This window comes from Lagopus leucura, unplaced genomic scaffold, assembly GCF_019238085.1.
Source record: "Lagopus leucura isolate 7727_CA_CO unplaced genomic scaffold, USGS_WTPT01 35377-0_obj-0_obj, whole genome shotgun sequence".
Classification (NCBI taxonomy): domain Eukaryota; kingdom Metazoa; phylum Chordata; class Aves; order Galliformes; family Phasianidae; genus Lagopus; species Lagopus leucura.
Genome location: NW_024963414.1, coordinates 2,401 through 27,392, shown reverse-complemented (window position 1 = coordinate 27,392; position 24,992 = coordinate 2,401). Strand labels below are relative to the sequence as shown.

General features: G+C 43.2%; 1 protein-coding gene across 1 annotated transcript in view; it reads right to left on the bottom strand.

The window, feature by feature from the left end:
- Positions 1-24,326, bottom strand: part of LOC122191128 (protocadherin alpha-C1-like) — a 75,374-nt gene extending 51,048 nt beyond the window's left edge. Inside the window, 2 exon segments of the mRNA XM_042891318.1 lie at positions 21,155-23,978; positions 23,980-24,326. Coding sequence (XP_042747252.1) covers positions 21,155-23,978; positions 23,980-24,326 — 3,171 coding nt within the window.
- Between the last annotated feature and the right edge of the window lie 666 nt (positions 24,327-24,992).

Sequence of the window (24,992 nt, the reverse complement as noted above, 5' to 3'; positions counted from 1 at the left end):
ACAATACCGATAAGGGATGCTGATGTCTCCTTTTCCCCCTTCATTTTTGTCTACACACTTCAGATAAAGTGAGAAGCCAAGCACCAAACAGCAGCACTGACCCAATGGAAATTGAGAACTAGGTGTAAAAATAGAAAGTAACAATCAAAAATACAGGGAAGGAGTAATATGAGGAACAGTCCGTCACCTTATTCACTGCTGAAAAAGACTGACAGCACTTTCTTCACAGCCTGCCATTGCTTCTCATTTATTAGCAAAAGAGTTCAAGTTTGCATTATAGAAGACTATATGAGTAGCTAAATGCTGTGTGTTCACTCCTTTAAAGACACAGAGTGAGTTATATCTATTAAATTTATTTCTGCTCCCTGCTTACGTGTCTCTCAGTAGTTGATAATCTAAAATCTGAAATGTCCTCTTTTGGATCTGAAAAGGAGCTGGCAATCAGGTAGGCTGGTTTTCACGCTGTTTTAATGATGACCTAAGTTTGTCTTTGAGCATGTCAGAAGTATTGACTGCCAATGCCCTAACTATAAACTGTACATCTTGTGCTAGATCAGATTTTGCTTTTTCAAATGTCAATTCCATCTCCTTCAATTGCACTTTCAGTTCTTGGCCTACTAATGACTTTTCCAGATTTGTTGCATTTCCTAATAGCATCTCCATAAATTCCATTACTCTGCAAAAATATATCAAATTAGAAATGATAAATTCAAGAGATAAAAGTGTATCCTAAGCTTTGCTTCTGATGTTCTATTTATTGAGCCTCGTATCTGGGTAATCGTACTGAATTCAAAGCAGCACACACACAAACACCAAAATGAAGACCTCCCTCCCTTAGCAGAGCTACTCTGCTAACTACTGAGTAGCAAGATCACTACTTGCTTCTGACAGTTGACTCGTGCTTTTGATATTCAAAGGTATTTCACTGCAACCATCTTCTATTTGCCCCCTTAAACGATCATAAATATTTCTTTGGGTTACCTAAAGTATAACATACCTTCTCCTGGTTGAATAAGAAAAACAGAAATAAACAAATTATATATACATATATACACAAACACTAGTTGAAGCACACATTAACTTGTTCCACTGGGCTGCAAATACCAAGTGTATTTTCTTAGCTAAACAGACCTCAGTGCCACTTCAGTCCCAACCTGACAACTTAAACGTGGCTTAAATGGTTTGTGCTCATTCCCTGTACACGAATGCATTCCAATATGCATTCAACATGCCATCTGCAGCCACTCCAAACAGACCAAGACCTGAGAAGTAACGTGCGCAGTGTGAAAATGGATTATCCAATGGTTACAATTAAGCATTTTTCATATCGCTCAAATTTCTTGGAGCAGCTGAGAGTGACACACCTGTCCTTTCCCCCTCTCTGGCACACCTCCAAAGGTGCATGGAGCTTAGCACCAAGCTCCAAGCGTCTGCTCCAAACTTCTATGAGGTTCTTACACAGCAGCAAGCTACAACTTCCTCCTGAAGCTAAGCATGTAAAGCAGCACTGAAACAACGAAGGACATATTCTCTCCATTTCAAATCAGACTCCATATCCTACCATGCTGAGTGCTACAGAGCTGCCCCAAATCTCAGCAATTTAATTAATAGATTAAATTAAAATGAATAGAAGAAATTATACTTCAGCAGAATCTAAAAGTGTCGGAATGACCTTCTTTTTCAGGGCTGCATTTTAGGATTATCCACGTAATAGCTGTTCTCTTCATGTCAAAACAAGCCAGTATCAAACCTACCATTTTACCATAAAGCAGTCAATCAAGAAACTCTCTAAGACTCAAGCTGGATGTTACAAAGTAGGCATTCTTCAATATCAGCTTTGGCTGTGCGGATTGCCTACCCCAGAGACCTTCTCTGAGGTACAAACATATTCCACACAGAGACTCATGGAACCTTCCTCATCTATACAAAGTCTCAGGAATCTCCCTTATCTATTCAATACAAAGTCTCACAGAACATCTCTTATCTATTCTACAACAGACATGCAGATCCTTCCCATTAGCTAAACAAACAACAAGGTTATCCATTAAGGGTCCTATCAAGCTGCAACTTGTATCAACCAGGAAAATAAATCATTAGTGTTATGCCTTCTAAAGCATAAAAGTGGGGCAAGTCAACACCTCTAGCCCTGGATATAGCACTCAAACACAGTCCCCACACTTTCTGCAGCCAGAGCCTCAGCCACCACTGCAGTATTGCCTCCAAGCAGCAGCAGGTAGAACCAGCTAGGTATCAGTCACTTCTTTGCTGCAGAATGGATGAACAACCAAAAGAAAACCAAGGCATTGCTCAGGGCTTCTAGAGCTCCTTACAACAAACATGGCCTGTATACAAGCAGTATTTAGCAATTTGCTAGGACATAAGAGCCACATGTGGCGTGGATGTTTCAGTTCTGCATGTCTGGTTCCAGCCTTTCACAGCTTCCTCAGCGTTAGCCATTTTTAGGGTAATTCTCCCTATGGTGAGAAGGAAGTAACTTCACCCTGTGATGAAATGATGGGGGAAAGCCTCCATCACAGAAGTCTACCCAACTTTTAGCACCAATGGGGAAGACTTTGCCCAGCAACACAGTTAAGTAACCTTTATCCTATCAGCCTTGTGGCTGAGCTGCAGGTCTTGGCTTGAAGCTCTGATAGACATGCTATGGTCTTCAGTACATTGACAGAAAATATAAAGCCCTTAGCTATTTTACACAGCAGCTGAGAGCCATAAAAGAAGCAGGAGGACATTACAGCACCAGCCCCATAAAACATACTGACTCTGTGAGGAGTTTTATGAGATCAGTAATCCAATGGCTGCTGTTCCACAGCTTTCTGTATTTCATGTCTGCCCAGGAATGGCTGAGCAGGGAAAGTAGGGTAGGAAAATATTTCATTTTTGTTTGCTAAATTCTCAGAAGGCATTTCTGAGCTTAGAAGATTTTATTTCAAATCCTATTAGGGAAAAAAAAACAAACAACAACAACAAAAAAAACCCAGCACATTTGCCTAAACTTTGTTGTGCTTGGGCTATTTTTAATGTATAACCACATCCACAATGAGCACAATGTTTTTACTGCAGATTCTGCTGATATTATCTCACCTCAGGACAAGACCCATTGATTTTCTTATTCAGCAGAACAAGGAACAGCTTCTGACCCTGGCTGACACCCTTGGCCAATGACTTTGTTCTACATTTTTGTTTCTCTTTGGTGTCCTGAAGCTCTCTGAGATCTCATGTCTTCCTTCTCCCTGAATAGCCATGCAGAAGTCGGTTCTTTTTTTCCTTTTCACTTGTATTCTATGTTCCAACCATTTTGTACCCTCTACTCCACCTTTACAACCTCCATCATATTTTCCCTTAGTGAGGTTATCAAAACAGAACATCAATTAGATTCTAACTGGGCACTTACAAGCAGTATCTGATAACATGCCAAAGATCATCTGCCAATAATCTTGTACATAAGCCCAGCAACAATTTTGCTTTATCATTTCTTACAAAGACTGTCTTGATAGTTTGAGTTCATTACCTGTAACTAATCTGAGCTTTTCCTTTCTGTAATCCTTCTGATTTTACCTGTCCCCATTTATTATATTTTATGCTGGATACAGAAATTTGACTAAAAGAAATGACTAAGATTAGTATGACTGAGATATGAATACAAGTGTGTGCACAAGTGAAAGCACTCAAAAAAAACCACAAAAGGACTAACAGGAAGAATGGGCATTACTTGCTGCAGAGCACCCTATGTGAGATTTCATTCAAATGAATGAAGAGCAACAAAATGACCTGAGGCAAGGTGTCAAGAAAATGGAGAGGAGAACTGGAGCCTTAAAATACATTGATGAGAAAAACAAGATAAATGTGAAATTCAAAAATTTCATCAAAGACACTCCAGGGTGGTGAGACAAAATACTGAGACAAGAAGATCCAAAAAAGAAGAGAAAGAGGCAGTGGTGAATGGACCATAGAAAATACAAGACCTGTAATGTCACAGACAAAATTAGCTAAGAACTTGACATCATGATGTTGTATGGGCTGACAGGTCGAGGAGAAATAGCAATCATGTTATTAAGAAGATGTCAGAAAGTTGCTGACCACAGCTGCCCACATCAGGGCCTGTAGCAAGCTTCAGAAATGCTGAGGCAGCGCTGTTCAGATTCACTGCTGCAATAAGATCACCTCTGATGCAGCAAATAAGAGCATCTGAGATTGAGACTTTAGAAGGAGATGCAAAGGAAAGAGAAGATGCAGGTAAGTGGAGGGCAGATGATGATCAGAAGCTCAAAGGAAGGAATGAAAAGCAGTATCACTCATGCAATACCAAGAAGAGGATGAAATTCCCTGGAACTGAGTTGGGGGTTTAGAAAACAAGGCAAGACAAAAGCAAGCTATGTGGTGTGGTCAACACACCCAATGGATAGGATGCCATTCAGAGGGGCCTGCAGGCTGAGCATTGGGCTCAGGAGAACAACACGAGGTTCAGTACGTCCAAGTGTGAGGTCTAGCACCTGGGTCATGGCAACTGCCACTGTCAGTAGAAGTTGGAGGATGACAGGATAGAGTGCAGCCCTGTCAAAAAGGACTGGGGGTATTGCTGGATGGCAGCTGGACACGAGCCAGCACTGTGCCCCTGTAATTCAGAGAGCAAACTGTACCCTGGTCTGCATCCAAAGCAGCGTGGCCAGCAGGGCAAGGGAGGAGGTCTGCCCCTCTGCTCTGCACTGAGACCTCACCTGGAGTGCTACATCCAGATGGGGAGTGCTCAGCACATGAAAGACGTGAAGCTGTTGGAGTGAGTCCAGAGGAGGGCCACAAGAAAGATCCAAGGGATGGAACACCTCCCTGTGAGGACAGGCTGACAGCTGGGGCTGTGCAGCCCGGAGAAGAAGAAGCTTCAGGGAGACCCAATTGAAGCCTTTCAGTGTAAAAAGGGAGGCTGTAAGAAAGATGGGGACAGACCCTAGCAGGTTCTGTTGTGACAGGACGAGAGGAAATGGTTTCAAACTAAAAGAGGAAAGATTTAGAGTGGAAATAAGGAAGAAGTTTTTCACTATAAGGGTGGTGAAGCACAAACACAGGGTGCCTGGAGAAGTGGTACCCTGTCCCTGGAGACACTCAAGGTCAGGCTGGATGGGCTCTGAGCAGCCTCATCTATTTGTGTGTGGCCCTGTTAGTTGCTGGGGAGCTGGACGAGATGACCTTTTTGTGTCCCCTTCCAAATAAAAATATTCTATGATTCTATTCTCTGATTCTAAGACAATAACAGAAATATCTGATTGTGCCATACAACCATAAATTCATGAGGACTGGGTTCTATTCAGTGTTACATCAAGGGCTTCATGATTTCTAAGTGTGTTAATTGGTTCTTAAAATGGCAGCAGTATCTGGGCTCAAGTGGCTACTGAATGGCTTACAGCAGTACTGCAGAGGACACGTGGATATTCTCAAGAAACAAGTTACATATACATATGTATAATTTATTATTTGTAATGGGTGCTGAATGGAGAAAACTGTTTAAGTACGCAAAGTATATCTGTTTTCCATCTTCTTTTCAGGATTCTTATAACATCAGTGACACTAAACTACTTACGTTTCAGCTTTAGGAAGAGTTCAGTATTTCCTTCCTTGAGCACAAGGGTCTACAGTGAATAGTTGGAAGTGGTTTACATAATAAAGTATTCTTTTAAAAGCTAGGCTATATCTGGTGTCTAGAACTATCTAGTTCTGGAATATTAATGCAGATCTGCCTTATGCATTTTGTATAATTATGCAAAATAATGGAAATATATATATATATATATATATATATATTACTGATGGAAGCCTCATATTGTGTCTACTTGTTCCTACAACAGCAGACAATGTCATTGTGGTGTCAAAAGTAGAAAGAGCCAAAGAAAGGTTTGAAAAAACAAGGAGACTCAGCCCTGTCAGTGTTCCCATTCTTGAGATACTTAGTCCTGAAAACTTGACACCATAGTTATCCTCTTGCTGAATAAACACAGAGTCATCTTGACATTGCATTGTCATTAGAAGACTTTCAGCTCCTTTTCAGTCCTTCATTCAAGAACATAAAACCACCCACACTAAGGACTCAGCCGAGTACTGGTGGGTTATTTTCTGGGTTTTGTACTGTTGCAATACAAAAACCTTTATAGTTTTCTGTCTTGATGGAAACAAAATACCTCCTCTCAAGGTAAAAATATCAAAAGGAAGAAGGTATTGGATTTCTGAGCTACCAAATGGTTTGCCTATTTTATTCCACTGTGCTACTTGTTTAATTACTACAGCGTTACATCATCAAATCACTTAGTTAAGCTCTTAACTCTGAACTTTGACATTTTTGACATGTTTGTTTCTCTATTAATAGTTCCTTTTACACCTTCCACGTGCTTCTAGTGATACTGTAAAGTCAGTCCCCCACAGGAAACTTCATGTGGCCTATCACACTTTCTACTGATGAATGTCCGCTATGCAGTAACTGACCTATAGGACTTACAAGCCTCTGAAGTTTTGAAGTAATGTCTTTCTAAGATAAATTCTGCCTATTGACAGAGTGATCATGAAATGATAGACTTCGTGATTCACAGTGGAGCCTGGAGGGGGAATAGTAATACTGCTACCTTGGACTTCAGGAGGGCAGACTTTGAATTGTTCAGGGGACTAATAGGGGGAGTCCCCTGGCATTCAGTCTTAGCAAGCAAAGGGGTCCAAGAGAGCTGGTTGCTCTTCAAGAAGGAAGTCTTAAGGGCGCAGGAGCAGGCAGTCCCCCTGAGCTGCAAAATGAGCCGGCGGGGAAGAAGACCGGCGTGGATGAATAGGGAGCTATTCCTGAGGCTCCGGGAGAAAAAGAGAATCTACCGCCTGTGGAAAGAGGGACAGGCCACTCAAAATGAATACAGGAAAGTTGTTAGGATGTGTAGAGGTGAAATCAGAAAGGCAAAAGCCCAGCTTGAATTTAACCTAGCTGCTGGTGTGAAAAGGAATAAGAAACTCTTTTATAAATACATTAACAGTAAGAGGAGGACAAAGGAGAATATCCACTCTTTGCTGGATGAGGCTGGGAATGTGACCACTGAGGATAAGGAAAAGGCGGAGGTTCTGAATGCCTTCTTTACGTCTGTCTTTAAAAGTCAGTCCAGTTATCCTCAGGATACCCCTCTCTCTGACCTGGTAATCTCGGCCGGGGAGCACACTAACCCCCCTGTGATTCTGAAAGAAACAGTCAGAGACCTACTGCTCCAGCTGGACTGTCACAAGTCGATGGGGCCAGATGAGATCCACCCGAGAGTGCTGAGGGAACTGGCGGAGGTGATAGCCGAGCCGCTTTCCATCATCTGTCAGCGCTCCTTGTTGACTGGTGAGGTCCCAGAAGACTGGAGGCTTGCCAATGTGACTCCCATTTATAAGAAAGGTCGTAAGGAGGATCCGGGGAACTACAGGCCTGTCAGCCTGACCTCGGTGCCAGGGAAGGTTATGGAGCAGATCGTCTTGAGGGAGACCATGCGGCATGTGCAGGGTGACCAGGGGATCAGGCCTAGCCAGCATGGGTTCATGAAGGGCAGGTCCTGTTTGACCAACCTGATCTCCTTCTATGATCTAGTGACCCATCTGGTGGATGAAGGAAAGGCTGTTGATGTGGTCTACCTAGACTTCAGCAAAGCCTTTGACACTGTCTCCCACAGCATTCTCCTGCAGAAGCTGGCAGCCAGAGGCTTGGATGGGTACACTCTTGGCTGGGTAAGGAGCTGGCTGGAGGGCCGGGCACAGAGAGTGGTGGTGAATGGAGTTAAATCCAGCTGGCGACCGGTCGTGAGTGGTGTTCCGCAGGGGTCGGTGCTGGGGCCTGTCCTCTTCAATATCTTTATTGATGACCTCGATGAGGGCATCGAGTGCACCCTCAGTAAATTCGCAGATGACACCAAATTGGCTGGAAGTGTGGATCTGCCTGGGGGTAGCGAGGCCCTACAGAGGGATCTGGACAGGCTGGAGAGCTGGGCTGGAGCCAATGGGATGAGTTTCAACAAGGCCAAATGCCGGGTCCTACACTTCGGCCACAACAACCCCAGGCGACGCTACAGGCTTGGGGCGGTGTGGCTGGAGGACTGCGTAGAGGAAATGGACCTGGGGGTATTGATTGATGCTCGGCTGAACATGAGCCGACAGTGTGCCCAGGTGGCCAAGAAGGCCAATGGCATCCTGGCTTGCATCAGAAACAGTGTTGCAAGCAGGAGCAGAGAGGTGATTGTTCCCCTATATTCAGCACTCGTGAGGCCGCACCTCGAGTACTGTGTCCAGTTTTGGGCCCCTCACTGCAAGAAAGATATTGAGGCCCTGGAACGTGTTCAAAGAAGGGCAACAAAGCTGGTGAGGGGTCTGGAACACAGGCCATATGAGGAGAGGCTGAAGGAGCTGGGAATGTTCAGTCTGGAGAAGAGGAGGCTCAGGGGAGACCTTATTGCTCTCTATAACTTCCTGAAGGGAGGTTGTAGTGAGCTGGGGGTCGGCCTCTTCTCTCGTGTCATTAGTGATAGGACCAGGGGGAATGGTTTCAAGCTACGGCAGAGGAGATTCAGGCTGGACATGAGGAAGTATTACTTTTCAGAAAGGGTGGTCAGGCACTGGAATGGACTGCCCAGGGAGGTGGTGGAATCACCGACCCTGGGGGTGTTCAAGGAAAGGCTGGATGTTGTGTTGAGGGACATGGTTTAGTAGGAGCTATTGGGAATAGGTGAACGGTTGGACTGGGTGATCTTTTAGGTCTTTTCCAACCTTAGTGATTCTATGATTCTATGATTCTATGATTCTATGAATAAGGAAAAATTTATTTATTTATTTATTTTTAACGTTGTAGGGAACTAAACAGTAGCAAAGGTTGCCCAGACAGGCTCTGGTGTCTCCATATCTCAAGATACTCAAAAGACATCAGGGTATGGCCATGGGATCACTTGGTCTGCTTCCATGCAATGCATTTCTACATTTTCTGCACACTGAAATTCGGGATTCTCCCTTTCCCTAGTCTCAATGCTCCTGTTCTCAGTTTTCATTCTCATCTGGGCCACCATCATACAACTGCTATTACAGGAAGGTCCTGCCAGCTCTTGGCTTAAACAGTCTTCTGTGTTGGCAGGACTTGAAGGAAAGAGCTTTCCAGCTCTTTCAAGAGTCTACCAAGTTCAGAGGACAAGAATTACTCAAAAGCTTATAACTCAGCCAACTTGAGTAGACCTCAACAGCTATTTAATATGACAGAGATTACTTCACAACAAATACCGAGTCTTTTTTCCCCCAGATATGCCTTGCCAAGCCTTTTAAGGCTAGCCACATTTTTATTGCAGGCAAAAATGAATATTCTTCACCACCCTCAGCCTGAGGAATGACCAAACTGCTCAGTTAAACTTTTAACAGGCAACCATTGGCTTGGGCATATCACCACTCAAGGAGGCCAGAGGGTTTTATAATGAATATCAAACCACTTTCATAGTAAGCAGTGCTACGAACACAGACTGAAAGCCTGAAAGGTTTTCATTCATTCACTAATGGAGAGAGATGTAAATACAGAAGTTCATAAATCCAAGTTAACCATTTAAATTGTTTTAATGAATATTAATAAAAAGTAATTGGTTGCTCACATTCTCACATTTCTGAATCTCCTTCCATCTGTTGCAGAAGTCATAGATCACAAGTGACACTTTGCCTAGAGGAAAATATTCTCCATATAAACAATATAAGTGTGGGACTAGAAGAAAATTCAGCTTGAACACAAGGTGCTGTTATATATGACAATTACTACTGTCCAGTCTCCCTCTGTTAAAGTATTTCAGAAAACATTCCTTTTAGAAGAATTAATATTACATTACGGATGCTTTACATTAAGAGACAGAAGACTATTTATAAAAGTAAGTGTATCTTTCAGACAGAACACTTCTACATATAAAATCATCCCAGCAAACCAGACTTGTGCATTAGCAGCAGCCAAACATACATTTGGAACAGACTAATTGTACAGCATCACAGCTGATAAATAGTATATTTCTGCTGCCTCTATAAAGATGGCTGGAAGCCCTTGGTATAGAGAGACAAAATGTATCATGAGATACTGTAACGCACACTTGTTTGGTATTTTAATGCATTTTAAATAGCTATAAGACATGGAAATTTTCCAGAATGCACTCCAAAATCCCTTACTCCCAGACTGTGATTTATTTACATTCAATCTATTTAATCACATTAGATGAAGTGCGGCAGTGTTTTCAGAGGAAAAAAAGAAGTATATATAAATATAAAGCTATTTTAACTTACTTTTTCCACTACTTATGCTCTGTCCTGACATTTGTTCTACAGTATCACTTAAGTGGGAATAAGGACACAGAAACATTTTTTGAAATTTAATGTCTTTGCCTTTTTCAGTTCTTTGGATTTTTATGAGATGGGAGCCACGACTCAAGTCCTCCAAGTTCTAAAGTAAATGCTGTCTCATTAATGAACTGAGCAGCACCTTTCCTTAATGTGAGAAGAGTATCAGTAACACTCCTTAAAATCATAGATATAAGATCAAATTATTCAGTATGTATCACAGATGAAAACTGGCATTTGCATTTATCAGCTTTCTGATAAAATTATTATGTTTTTCAGTGAAGCAGGTTTTGATTGCTTGTAATCTCTTTCCATCAACTTTGCTTGGGTGCTAGAGTTACCAGCAGGCTCAAGACAGAGTAACAGAACCCCTGAATTCTCAAGCAGAAATAATATTTAAAAGGGAGAGCAGGATTTCCTTGCAAAAGGCAGAACATAAGCCACAATTCTACAGATAGCACAAACAAGTACCTGCAGGAAGGCCATTTCCACACCTCCTCACTGAATAATGACACCATAGCATGAAGCATCTCTTCTCTGTTTGCAGTCATCCTAGAACCCTGAGAACACAATACCACCAGCTGCTTCAACTGTGTAAACTGGCTCATCTTTCACATGCTGCTGATTTATTGTAGGAACTCCTCACGTTATACAGAGGGAGAAGAAAATTTTTTTTTTTTCACTTTATCACAATTATACATAGCTAAAGGCAAGATCTAGGCTTCTTGTTGCCTTGCTCTAGAGCAGTCCACCTCTGCTGGATGGAGAGGAGGAGCCTGAGGAGCTGCAGCCAGTGGGAGGGATCAGTCTGGGAAGATGGCATCCATGGGAGGGATCCACATGGAGCAAGGAGTGGCCATGAAAGAGTAGAAGATGCTCAGTTCTGGACTGAGCACAGCTCCCATTCCCTGTTCCTCTGTGTCAAGAAGAGGCTGAAGAGGGTGGATGGGGGGGAAAAGTGATTTTAGTTCGCTTTCTGTTTTAGTTTGCTGCTGTCTGTTAGTAATAGACAATAAAATTATAGTAATGTCCACACACTGAGTCTGTTTTCCCCGTAACAGTAATTGGTGAGTGACAACTCTGGCCTTGTCTCAGCTCTTGAGCCCTTTTCTATCATACTTTCTCCCCACTTCCTTTAACGAGGAAGACTGAGAGACATGGTGGAGTTCAGTTGCCTGACTGTCCCTGGGTTGCACTTCACACAAGAAGCCATTTCTTCTTCATGACCACCAAGAATTTCCTTTCCTGAAACTTGTAACCATCACTCCCTGTCTTTCTGTCACTGCAATGACACAGTAGAGGAACAATGTTAGGTTCCCTCTTGCTTTTATTTTCTTTATTTAAGTTGAACTCCAACTGTTTCCTAAGTTTTACAAGAACCTATATTACCCACATTAAAAAACACTGGTCTCATTTCCTAGATAACAACAAAAACAAAACAGAAGAGACCCTTGGATTTGAACTATCCATTGGTACAACGGGAGCTTGCAGCTCCAGGGCCCCAATGTTCAGTTCCAATTTTATTCTAAATAATCTGGTTCCCCTTTGAACAGACTGAATGAAGAAAAGCTCTTTCCTGACATATATAATTGCAATAGTAAAAAGCTTCACCAGATGAAGAACTCATATAGTATTCCTCAGTGCACATCTCTGTTCTGCACCCACACTCTGACTCTGATTAAGTTGGCATCTTTCCACGTTCTGCATTAGCTCAAGTTAATTTTTCTTGTAGTTTTTCAAATAAGGTGAGATGCATTAAAGAGATTGAATGCCTTGTAGAGAAGCAGGATGTTGTAAAAGAGGAGACAAGAACCCGCTAATTCTAATCCTTTGACAAATATATAATACAATTGAAACAAACAAAGATGAAAGTGCAAGTAGCAGTTCAAAGCCAACAACTCCAAATCCTTTGAAACCATTCCAACTGACAACTCAGATTAGACAAGTCATTTACAAGGATGATTTTACTTCATCAGATCTTGAAGATGGCAATAATCTCCTTTTTGTTTGGAAGGGGGGAAATTATTTTCTTTTACATTTTTTTTATTTCCTTCCAAGCAATATTTTTAGAGTTGAATTGTCTTCATTTTTCATGACTGCCCAAAACAAAAGCCAAAAAGATTTTAAAAATTGCATGAAGGGTCCTCTTGAAGAAATATATAGAATTGATAAAGGCCATCCTGCATGACACTGCACATGACACTACAAAGAAGAAAACTGAAGAAGATATATTTAAAACATCACATTTTAATGACCCCTGAAATATCATGAATTTTCTTATGATTTAAACCTACAGGAGATAAATAGCTGGTTGATGCACAGAGCAGAATTTGATAATTTGAACAAATTCGGCTAGACCTCCCTTTTCAGGGGGCTGGAGGTGTGAGGAATAGTGGAAAAATGAGTAATACAATGGGATTGTGGCTGCAAATCTGAAATCCTTTAAAAGAATAAACACCTCAGTCTGCAACACTGCAAAGGTCATCTGTATTTACAACACAAAATGTTACATCAGTTCCGTTTCAGCACCTTTAGCATTCTGGTGCTCTTTGTAAAATCAGTGTCCCTTCATAAAATTGGGTCACTGAATACTCAACTCATCAATTGCCCTAAAAAGCACTTTTCCTATGGTTTATCAGCAGTCACAGATTTTCTATTTCCTACTGAACAAAGCTCCTTAAATTCCATAGTTCATTTGGTCTTAACCACATGGCAGATGTCTTCAGTTCTTGCTATCTTTGATATGCTGAATGATAATGAGAAACAGAAAAGGTATCCCTGATCAAACATATAACTGAACGTGTATTATTTGCCATGCTTATTATTTTCTAATATATATATATATATATTGAATATGTATTTTTTAATCTCTATCCATTCAGAAAAAGAAAACTGTCTCTCATAGTCAATGCAGTACAGCACCATACTCTCTCCAAGGCATTGCCCAAGGCTATTTTTTTCCATTAGGAAATGTGCTTGAGGATGCACTCTAACACAGAAGCTGCAGCATTTGTCCCTCATCATCACACAGCTCTGTAGAGTAGAGCACACCCAGAACAGTCTTCCATTAAGAACATCATAGAATCAGATTGGTTGAGGTTAGAAGGGACTTCTGGGTCCATCTGGTCCAACCCCTGCTCAAGCAGGGCCATCCAGAGCATCCTTCTTAGGACTGCAGCCAGGCAGGTTTTGACCATGTCCAAGAAGGAGAATCTCAACCTCTCTGGCCAACCCATGCCAGTGCTGCCATTTTCACAGCAAAAAAGTGCTTCCTGATGTTCAAAGGGAACCCCATGTGTTTCATTTTGTGACCACTGTCTCTTGTCTTGGCACAAGGCAGCACTGAAAAGAGCCTGGCTCCATCTTTCTTACACCCTCTCTCCTGACATTTTCCATAAATGAGATCTCACTGCTGAGCCTTCTCTTCTCCAGGCCACAAGAGTCCTCACTCTCTCAACCTTTCCTCATAGAAGAGATGTTCCAGTCCCAACTTTAGTGGCTCTTCTCTGTACTCTCTCCAGTCACTCTAATCTCTCTTGCACAGAGATTTGTGGGATCTTACAAAAGGAGAAATCTGAAAATGAGGCTATACACCCTAATACTATAGGTCTAATCATATCCCTGTGAATGTAACATCATGCAATGAAAAATGTTTGAAACATATGGATATTGCACCAATCCCTACACAACTGCTGGCTACAAAGCAGGGCCTAACAGCTATTTAAAATACATTCCCAATACACATAACAGCTAAGCCCATTCAGCTGTAAAACTACTTTGCTCAGCTTCTGCTTGCTGCACAAGAATTGGCAAAGGATGAGGAACAGCACAGTGATTCTTGGAACCAAGAGCCTCATGTTTCTTAAATGAACATCAAAACTTTGATTTTGCAGACCAATCATACAAAGGTGTTTTACTTTGAGGAGGCGGCTCTTTCAGAACAAGAAAGAAAAGATGGCTTTCATTGAACAGGGTGTCAGGGGGAAAACATCCATCAGGCTGAGATGAACCCACGGAGGGACAGCAGAAATAACCAATTAGAACAAACAAACCATTCCTACAGAAATAAAGAATCCAAAGAATAAAAATAAATCAATGCTCATTAGAGACACTGTTCAAAGACTGGAAAGTAAAACCCCCTTTTTTTTTTTTTTAATGTACCTTCTTTCTCTGACATATAATTTCTGCTTGCTGTATTTGTCAAATTTGTATTTATTCTCCAAATGTCTCTGATTGCAAAAAGTAGAGCTTGATCAACATCAGAAACCCCACATATGGTCATGACTGATTAACTAGATTCAACAGAATTGTAGCAAGGGCAGAACTAGAGACACTGCACCACGCCGAACGATAGAACTGGATCCAACTCCAGCAGCATAACTCTTTAGAGACTAGCAGAACTAGCCTACAAAGAGGACAGTGGAGAGGGAGTCCTCAAGGGCTGGTGGTACCAGCTGACACCCAGGAATGGCTCCCAGGGCCCCATTGAAAAGTTTAATGATGTTACAGGATGTTGTGCAAACCTAATAGTATTTGCTGAAGACAGCCATACGACATTATTAACTGCAGTAACAACTTGACACCCATCACAGAAATGAATTACACCTAAGAACCCAAAGTGCAGATTCCCACAAGCCACTCTTCATCCCACCTAACTTGTCTTTTAAAAGTTGTGCATCAAGCCTGAGCACTGTCTACAGATCATGTCTAAACTAAATGAAAAGAGATAAGATGACTGAGACGAAGAGGATGAGTCGCTGTCAGCAGGTGGCTTTGCCTTCCAAATGTTCAATCATCAAACATTTGGATTCATGAAGTTAGGCACAAGAAACACCATTTTGGAAGATTTACACATCTACTTTACCATCAAAGAAGTATTATGATAAGACTTACCTGATAGATCAATCAACATATTCCATCTATGGAGGAGGTAACTTCTGTCTCAAGAAATATCAGGCAATGTATTTTCTATCCCCTGGATAGGGAAATATTTCTATCGTATAGAAGGCCCTATGGAAATATGCATAGGGGGAACAAATTTGCAAGAAATATGCTTCCACAAAGGAAGAGAAGATGCAGAGAAGGGATATTAGCATGACCAGACAAATGCAGAGACAACCCTAGAAAAAAAGACTAAAAGAGGTTGATCTGTTTAGCGTAGTCAAATAAAGCCTAAGAAAAAAAATATGGTTGCTTTCTAAACTATGAAGAAAGCCAGCCCTTAAAAGGGAAAAGAACTATTTATACTAAACATGACACTGCTGGCACGAGAACAGATGTCTACAAGTTGATAGCAAATAACTGTTGGCAGGATGTTACAAGCTGGTTTCAAAGCCTTGGAGGAATGACTTTCCAATTGGAACACTGGGCACAACCTAATGAATTTTGCAAATAAAAGGAGCATTTTTACAATTAAAATTTAAATCTTTAAATACAAAGTTTTAAGATCAAATGCTGGCTCATATAGGAAAGGACTGGCCTTGATCCAAATGGTGTTTTCTTGTCTTATGCTTTCATACAAGTACTACTACTCACATCCACTCTCCCTCAGCCCAGCTCATTCAGGCTTTCCCATCACTGACTTTGCCTTTAAACATCTCCAAATACAGTCACATTATTCTTCACATCCCCTCAAGGCCTTTGTCTCAAGCTTCTCCGTCTGTCACTCTCCCTCCCCTCCACTACTTCTATAAATAGTACTCCACGGCAGACATCAGACATGCAAAGTTTCAGCCCAGGCAACATCTGCAGGCTTTCCTGGACATAGTGTTCTTCTTGTTGAACTTTGAAGCTGCATCCTTCTTTGGGAAAGGTAAGTGGTCAGAAGGAGGGAAATCTACTGAATTCCCCACTGCTGAAATTCCTTCGGTTGTTGCTGTTTCAAGGATTTTCTTGGCCTGATTCCAGGAGTAACTTCTGTAGCCAAGAAATCTGCCTCCACATCTGATGTCTTAAAAAGTGGGCACAAGCCTGCTGTATCTGGGCAGGTTGTTATCTGTACAGACGGCAGGAAATGGCATGGCGCTTTACCTTTCTATTTGGTTAAGTTATGAGGCCCATCAGAATGAGATGCATAGGGAAATTACATGGCTGGTCCTTACTTCTGTGACAAGCCACTGATGCTTAGCCTGCAGCATCTCAGCCCAGATTGCATGCCACTGTCAAGAAGTGCATCTACTTTCATTGCTTGAAATTCATGCCACTTAGCATGAAATGATCCTACTGCCACTACAGTTTACCAGGAAATATTCTCCACTGCCACACTGGTGTCTGTTCTTGTCGATGTAACCTAAATACTGAGTGCAAAATCACAGAGAGCTCACTATGCTCCGAATGCGCTAATACCTTACAGGCCTTTTGTGCACCTAATGGACAAAACAAGCAAACAAAAACACTGCAACAATCCATGGCCACATCATGACCCCAAAAACTAATGACCCCAGTGAACTAATGCTTCCTTTAGTCAGTAAAGCCACTAATGCCTTTGTCTCTAATACAGCAATGCAGCATTGCCACGTAAAATGCTTTTCACTTGGCTGTCACACATGCTACACTGCACAAAGAGACGGTAAGATGCTGAAAGATGTACAGTTACAGTTTACTGCAGTTGTGGCCTAAGTTCTATTTTTAGTACTAACCTAAATAGAAGATGTTAAAGCACAAAATGGTCTCACACTTCCGTATATGTAAAAAGCATTCAGTCCTGTCATTCAATTCAGTATCAAAAGAGGACCAAGTATAAATAAATAAACCTAAATTTTGAAAACACATTTAATTTCTGGAACTTCCACTAACCTTGTACTATACGTAGACATTTCTCTGTCTTCCAGGTACTAAAAATTATAATCCTAAGAATACTTCTTTAAATTGGGGATTTAACTTCTGATTACATTATAATTTTGGAGTCATTCCCAGTGCCTTGCTTTGTAACAAAGGATTTGCTCCCTTTTCCTTTTAAATATTTGATGCTTACTTTTTATTACATTTTAGTTCAGAGGGTAAAGTAATGCTCATATCTGTAAATCCAAATGAGTTGGTCTGAAAGCACGTGAACACAAAATTCAATGAGCAAACTCACATGCTATTTTTTACCAAAATATCCATTGGTAAATGCTGAAAAAATGCTTGTCCTCTCATTCTAATATAAAAGGAGTAAACCATTCAATAATAGAGCAACGAAAGGGATTTGGTAAAAGGAACAGTTTTCAAGAACGAGTGACAGTTCTCTTTTCTACCCAAGATAACTGGAAACTATTTTCCAAGAATCTCTTCCAAATTGTTCTATTTCACTTTATTCTATAACTTGGCAATCCCAAAGGAGGCAAAGGAATCCAAGTACAGCAACTGTATCTTCCACCCACTCCTGATTTTTGTAACTCGGGATTTCTGCAAGAAATAAGTAGAGTCATAGAATAATGGAATGATTGGGAAGGGATCTTGCAGCCCAAACAGTTCGAGAGCTCTGCTGTGAGCTGGTTGTCATCCACCTGACCAGGTTGCTCCAAGACTGAGCCCCATCCAACCTGGCCTTGGGCACAACCAGGAATGAGGCACCCACAGCTCTCTGGACAGCAGTGCCCAGGGCCTTGCCGCCCTTATCAAGAAGAGTTTCTTCTTTATATCTAATGTAAATTTATAATTTCTTAGTTTGAAACCATTACCCCTCATCCTGTCACTGCAATGTCTGATAAAAAGTCCCTCCACAGTTTTCCAGTAGCTCCCCTTTAGCGACTGGAGGTCTTTCCAGAGCCTTCTCTCCCCTAGGTTAATCTCCCTCAGCCAGCCTCCACAGGGAGGTGATCATCCTTGTAGCCTTTTCTGGACCTGCTCTAATAGTTCATGTTCATCTTTGACAGAGAGCTGTTGGAGGGGGTCCAGAGGAGAGCCACAAAGATGAGCAGGGGGCTGGAGTACCTCCCCTTTGAAGACAGGCTGAGGGAGCTGGGCTTGTTCAGCCTGGAAAAGAGAAGGCTGCAGGGTGACCTCACTGCAGTCTTTCAATACCTAAAGGGAGCCTACAAACAGGAGAGGAATCAACTCTTTGAAAGGGTAGATAACAGCAGGGCAAGGGGAAATGGTTTGAAGTTGAGGGAGGGAAGATTTAGATTGGATGTCAGGGGGAAGTTCTTTACTGAGAGAGTGGTGAGGTGCTGGAACAGCTGCCCAGAGAGGCTGTGGATGCCCCGTCCATCCCTGGAGGTGCTCAAGGCCAGGTTGGATGGGGCCCTGGGCAGCCTGGGCTGCTATGAAACGTGGAGGTTGGTGGCCCTGCATGTGGTAGGGGGGCTGGAGCTTCATGATGCTCAAGGTCCTTTCCAACCCTGGCCATTCTGTGACTCTGTGATACGCTGAGATCCCCAGAGCTGAATACTCTATATTATACACATGTTGTTAATTGTTCTACATGCTAATCACTATGATCATCAGCACCGAATTAATAATAACTGTTATCATTTTGTTCCTAAGAATAGATGAATTTTTGTAGTTCTGAGCCTTCTTCCTTACTCTTCTGCTCAACACAACTAATGCACAGCCTTTGGACTTCTCACACCTGTCACATCTATGGTCACCCATTCCTGAATATAAGAGCAAAGGAAAGAAATTTGCCAAAGAAAACATCCAGGATTTATTTTCCCCACTATGGAAAGCTCTTAAAAATGTCTATTACATCTCAAGGCTAAAAGTTTACCTGAATGGCTGACATGTAGACAGAAGTAATTTTGGTTGTTCCTATTACAAAGAACGGGAATGCATTTGCATTTTTTATTATTACTCAGTCTATTAATATTTTAGCAACCCGAGTTTCAAGATTTTGCTCAATAGGAACACAGACATTAATTGTAAAAATGGTCTTTCGTATCACCTTTGTTATAAAAGTTTTGCAATTATGACTTACTCTACAGCCAAGGATACACTTTTAAGACACAATCAGTGTTTCTGAAAACAAACCCTGAATTAAGCGATAGCCAAAAATTTTTCAATTCCTTGCTAGAAAGCTTTTACTGTGGGAGGCTTTTATTGAGATCCTCCAAATAATCAATGATATTTCCAAAATACACCAAAGCATAGGAACAAACTCTTCTTTTGATACTGTCAACTGCTATTTTCTTATTGAGAGGCACAGTTCTCTATTCCACTGCAGTGGCTTAAAACTGTCCAGGTTTTCAGTTAAATACTAGGTAGATCATCAGGAGTCAATCAAGTAGCATATATTTGAGAAAAGATCCTTCCTTGAGAATAGGATTTCTGTGTGAAAAGTGTTCAGAAAAGAGAGCAAAAAACCAACCTACAAAACTATTTCACCTCACTAAAAGGCGAAAAGACACAACAAACATAGCATAGTTAAGAGTGAACAATGAACCTACACAAAAGTTTAAGAGTTATAAAAGGAAGTATTTTTCAGACACTGTCTAGATGAATGTATATTTGTTAGCCAAAGAAGTTACTGAAGCTACCCATACACCCGGGTTCAAAAGGGGACTGGCCATTTCCAAGCATTAAAAAGTGTAATAGTGAAATAAGCATCACAACTACAAACTTACTACAATCTCCAGTAATTGTTTATAAGGACAAAAACTGTGGGAAACAGATTATTATCGTACCTGTCTACCAAGGGTTCCTACCTTTGCCTTGGGAACATCTGGAACAGCTCTTAGCACAGAATGTTGGCCTGGACAGAGCTGGCCACTGTTCTTAGTCCTAAAAAGCACTGATGTAGACTCATTCAGAATAACAGAATCATTAAGATCAGAAAAGACCACTAAGATCATCTAGTCCAACCATGTGACTGTCTCTAACTGGAGAGTTGGAACTTGAGACATTCTGGTGTGTGTTGAGTTTCAGAAAGTACTCTGAAGGCCAGGATTCGCTGAGTTACTTAAACTGAGGCATCCAAAGTTGACGTAACTAAGAAAAATCACTCTTTAATTACAGTACTAAATATTACAGTAAAAAACAAATGAAATGACTGAGCCTTTCTAGGCAATTCATCTGGCTCACAATAACGATGATGCTTTTAGGTCCCATAACTGCTGGATCCGCACATTAGTTATCTGCTACGCATAGTAGGGAAAGTTGGTAGTGTGTAGACAAAACATCTCAAAACTTCACAAAAATATACTTAAAATGCAAAACACCTATTACAAACACAACTAATGTTACTTTGCATAGACGAAAACTGTATCTTGGACAAGTGACCTGGTAACACCCAACAAATATGATCTGTAAACATACCCCACATTGTAATCCTTCACTGTAATGACAATAACATATTTTCTTCCACAGTCACCCATCACATGTTAGGGTTTGAAAAGAGAGGCGGGTACTTGACATTTTCTCAAGAGGTTCTCAATATGGAATTCCTGCTATTTCAACATATTCCTAACTTGGACGCTGTAAGCCAGCATCCTGGCTCATTAAATTGATGAATGAAAAAAGTCTCCAGAATTAGAAAAGAAATCACTGGTTGTGTAAATGTAGAAAAACCTCTCATTGATTAGAAACTTGTGTGAACTCTCATCACGACTCTACTTAGCTATGTGAATAGAATGGCTCAACTTACAAGGTATTTCTCTTCAGCTACGTCTGCATACCCTAAATGCGTGTCGCACATTTTGCCACACTATAACCATACTCTAATCCAAAAAGAGCTTTCTTTCAGTCAGCTTCTAGCTTTAGGAAATACATAAAAGGATATGAAGTTTCCTATGGGCGCCATAAAATTACACCTACTCTCCTGGATGAGCTTCTTAGTGGCCACGCGATTGGGAGAAAACAAGTGAAAGGAAGAAGTACTTACCATGAGGACAGCACTCAAACGGTCGCTTTGGATCTGCTGCACCTGGATGCAGGGTCCTGGCACTTGTAACCTTGAGCCGTTGGGAACATTCCCAGCATCCCCATTTGGGATGCCGCTGTTCTCAAGCCCAAGGCCTACAGATGCCCTGTACAAGTAAGTGTGAGTCAGTTTACCCACACCAGTGACCTCCAGCATGTCCGGTGGGAGGTGAGAGCTGGGAAGCATGTGCACACTGTATCGATATTTTTCATACTCGTCAGCTGAGCAGCAACAAATGCTGCAGCAGCAGCCCTGGCGGTGACAAGCCCAGCAATGGCACAGCCGTGCAATGGCAAGAAAGAGGAGGAACACTGTAAAGATGAAGGAGACACAAGCAAGAGAAACAATCAAGTAGATGTTTGTAGCGTTGAGCAGCGGCCGTGGCTCCCCATTGTCATCGAAGTCAGGCAGAGCCTGGGGCAGAGTGTCAGCCAGCAGGATGCCCACAGTCACCGTGGAGGAGAGTGGAGGCTCCCCATGGTCCCGCACCACCACTACCACCTTGTGCTTAAGGAGGTCAGTGGAGCGCAAGGAGCGAGCGGTGCGTAGCTCACCCGAGTGCGGTGCCAAGTGAAACAGCGTGGAGTCAGTAGAGTGGGCAAGGTGATAGGAGAGCCAGGCATTCTCTGCGTTGTCCTCATCATCTGCCACCACTTTGGTCACTAGATAGTCCTCGTCAGCCAGGCGGGGCACAACTTCCACTGCCACTGAGCCATTCTGGCTGATGGGATACAGGATGGCTGGGGCGTTGTCATTCTGGTCTGAGATGTAAACATTCACAGTCATGGCAGCACTCAGGGCTGGCGACCCACTGTCCTTGGCTTCCACTTGGAAATGGAAGCTTCTAAGTTGCTCAAAGTCAAAGGCACGTTTTGCATAGATGCTCCCATTGACCAAGCTCACAGACAAAAAGCTGGTCAGGGCACTGCCTGCAACTGTTGAATTCCTGAGTATGTAAGAGATCTGCCCATTCTCCCCTATATCAAGGTCAGAGGCTGAGACCTGGTAGAGAAAAGCACCAAGTGGATTGTTTTCCTCCACAAACACATCAAATGTGTCAGCAGCAAAGACAGGGGGGTTGTCGTTCACATCAGAAATCTGCACCCAAAGTGTCTGCTGAGTGGTGATGGGAGGAGATCCCAAGTCTGTGGCAGTGATGGTGATGTTGTACCCATTGATTAGCTCTCGGTCCAGGAGCCCGCTGGTGACCAGGCTGTAGTAGTTTTCCAGGGAAGGTTTTAACTGGAAGGGAAGGTCATCAGGGATCTGGCAGGTTACTTTCCCATTCTCCCCAGGGTCCTTATCCACAATACTCAGCAGTGCTATCACCGTGCCAGGAACAGCATCCTCAGGGATGGGATTGGAAAGGGATGCAATCGTTATCTCTGGGCCATGATTGTTCACATCAGTGATCTCCACCAGCAGCTTAGCTGTGCTTGACAGGGCAAATGCCCCTTTATCCCTTGCTTCAATAAGCATCTCGAGGAGAGGTCTTTGAACTGCTAAATCGCCACTGACTGTCACCTCCCCGGTGTGCGGGTGAATTAAGAACATTTGCTGTAGGTCAGCAGCTGTAGCATTGCTAAACGAATACGCGACCTCTCCATTGGGACCTTCATCCAAGTCCGTGGCATGCACTTGCACCACCAATGTGCCACTGGGGGAGTTTTCCAGGACACTCGCCCTGTAGACTGACTGCTCAAATTCTGGTGCATTGTCGTTGGTATCCAGAACAGTCACAACGACAGGGACATCACCAGACCTTGGAGGATCGCCACCATCTTTGGCTGTAAGAACAAGTCCGTGAGTGGCTTGCTGTTCCCTGTCTAAGGCTTTCTTCAGCACCAATTCAGGATACACACTTCCGTCCCCGCGTGTCTGCATTTCCAAATGGAAATGGTCATCAGGGTTCAGAATATAATTCTGGACACCGTTAGTACCTTCATCGAGATCTTGGGCAGTAGGGAGCGCAAACCTTGCCCCAGGTGACAGGAACTCAGGCACACTTACACGATATTCACTTAAAGGAAAGCTGGGAGAGTTGTCATTTACATCCAGGACTTTAAATTCCATCCTATAAAGCTCTAGAGGGTTTTCTAGCACAAGTTCATAATTCAGAAGACACGCAGATTTTAGTTCACAAAGCTGCTCTCTGTCTATTGGCTCGTTAACTGATAAAACCCCCGTGGTTGCGTTTATATTAAAATATTGCTTACTTGAACCGGTGATCATGCGAAATTTCCGGGCTGAAAGTGCAGCCGCGTTTATTCCTAAATCCTTCGCTACGTTTCCGACAAACGCTCCTCGCTCTGTTCCCTCGGCGATGGAGTACACCACTTGTCCCTTCGCGGTGCAGCAAAGGCAGAAGACCATCCAATAGACCCGCATTCTTCCTCCCCTACTCAGCTCCCCGCAGCCCGGCTCGGCAGGAACATAATCCAATATTTCAGCGAGCAGCCCAAGTTCCCAGCGAGCGGGCACCGGGGCGCACCGGCGGCAAGGCGAGAAGTTCGCTCCGGGTGCGGGAGGCGCCCTGGTCCCGCGCAGCTCCGCCGCCGCCGTGCGCGGAGAGAGGCGGCCGCTGCGCTGAGCTCCGCCGCGCTGCCCCCGCTCCGCCGCCGCTCTCTGTGCCGGGCGCCGCGGCCCCGCTCGTCTCTTACCGGGCAAGCGGCGGCGGCCCGCGGCGGCGGCGCCACCCAGAGGCCGCGGAGTCACCTGCGTGCCGGGGGTGGAGGCTGCGAGAGCCCCGCCGCTGCCCCTCCGCCACTCCTGTCTTTTTATTACTATCCCCCTTTTTTTCCCTCTTTTTTCTCCCTTTTTCTTTTCCCTCACCTCTTTCTCTTTTTTTTCCCTCTTTTTTTTTCCTTTTTCTTCTTTTTCCTACTTCCCCCCACACACCTTTCTTTTTGCCTTTTCTCTCTCTCTCTCTCTTTTTTTTTTTTCCCTTCCCTACGGAGACCCGTTGCTGCGAAGAGGCTCGCGGTCCCCGACTTAAAGACATGGCTGAGTTTCCGTGAGAGAGAGACGCAGCGAAGCCCCCGCTCCCTCCCCCTTTCTGCTCCAGACAGACGATGCGCCCGCCGCTGTCAGAGTACGGGCTGGAAGGGAAACGTGTATAAGAAGTGACAGGCATCGGCTAAACATGGGTTAGCACAGTCCCAGCACGCTCCGGCTGAGAACAACATCTCCCAGAGGGGTTTTAAGAGCACGATTAAGGGAGGCAGTAGACTCTACCCTTGTTAAACTAAAAAGGGAGACGGGAAAATAAAAGGAAAAAAAAAAAAAAAAAGCCTATTTCTTGCTTTCTCTTTTATACAGAGTAAACGAATTCGGATTATAGGAGGGAAAGCGGGTTTCTCCCGTAACAGTCCCAGTCTGATCACTCGCAGCCACAGGCGAGCTCCTATCCAACCTCCAGAGCAGGATGGGACGGCTCGGCTGGGTGGGAGGACTGAGAGGCTGCAACGGGAGAATTGCTCGCACAGAAGTAAAGACCGGCGCCAGAAAGCTCTTGCATTTAGGACGGCTTAGGAACTGTGTGGAGAGACAAATTGATACCACGCAGAGATAACAGCCCATGTATGAAAATCAAAGCTGTCTGCCCCCCCCGCCCTCTAAGCAGCTGAGAAAGGGCAGAATGCGCTGCAAAACACCTCCTGGAAAACCTTTCCTCAAGTGACCTTCGCAGCAATTTACCCCCTGGTTTCGACCCTGACAATCCCCTCTGGACTCCTCGGATTCCAGCTTCCTTCTCTGAGAGCTTACTGTCATCACGAGATCCGATCAATCAAAACCGAGA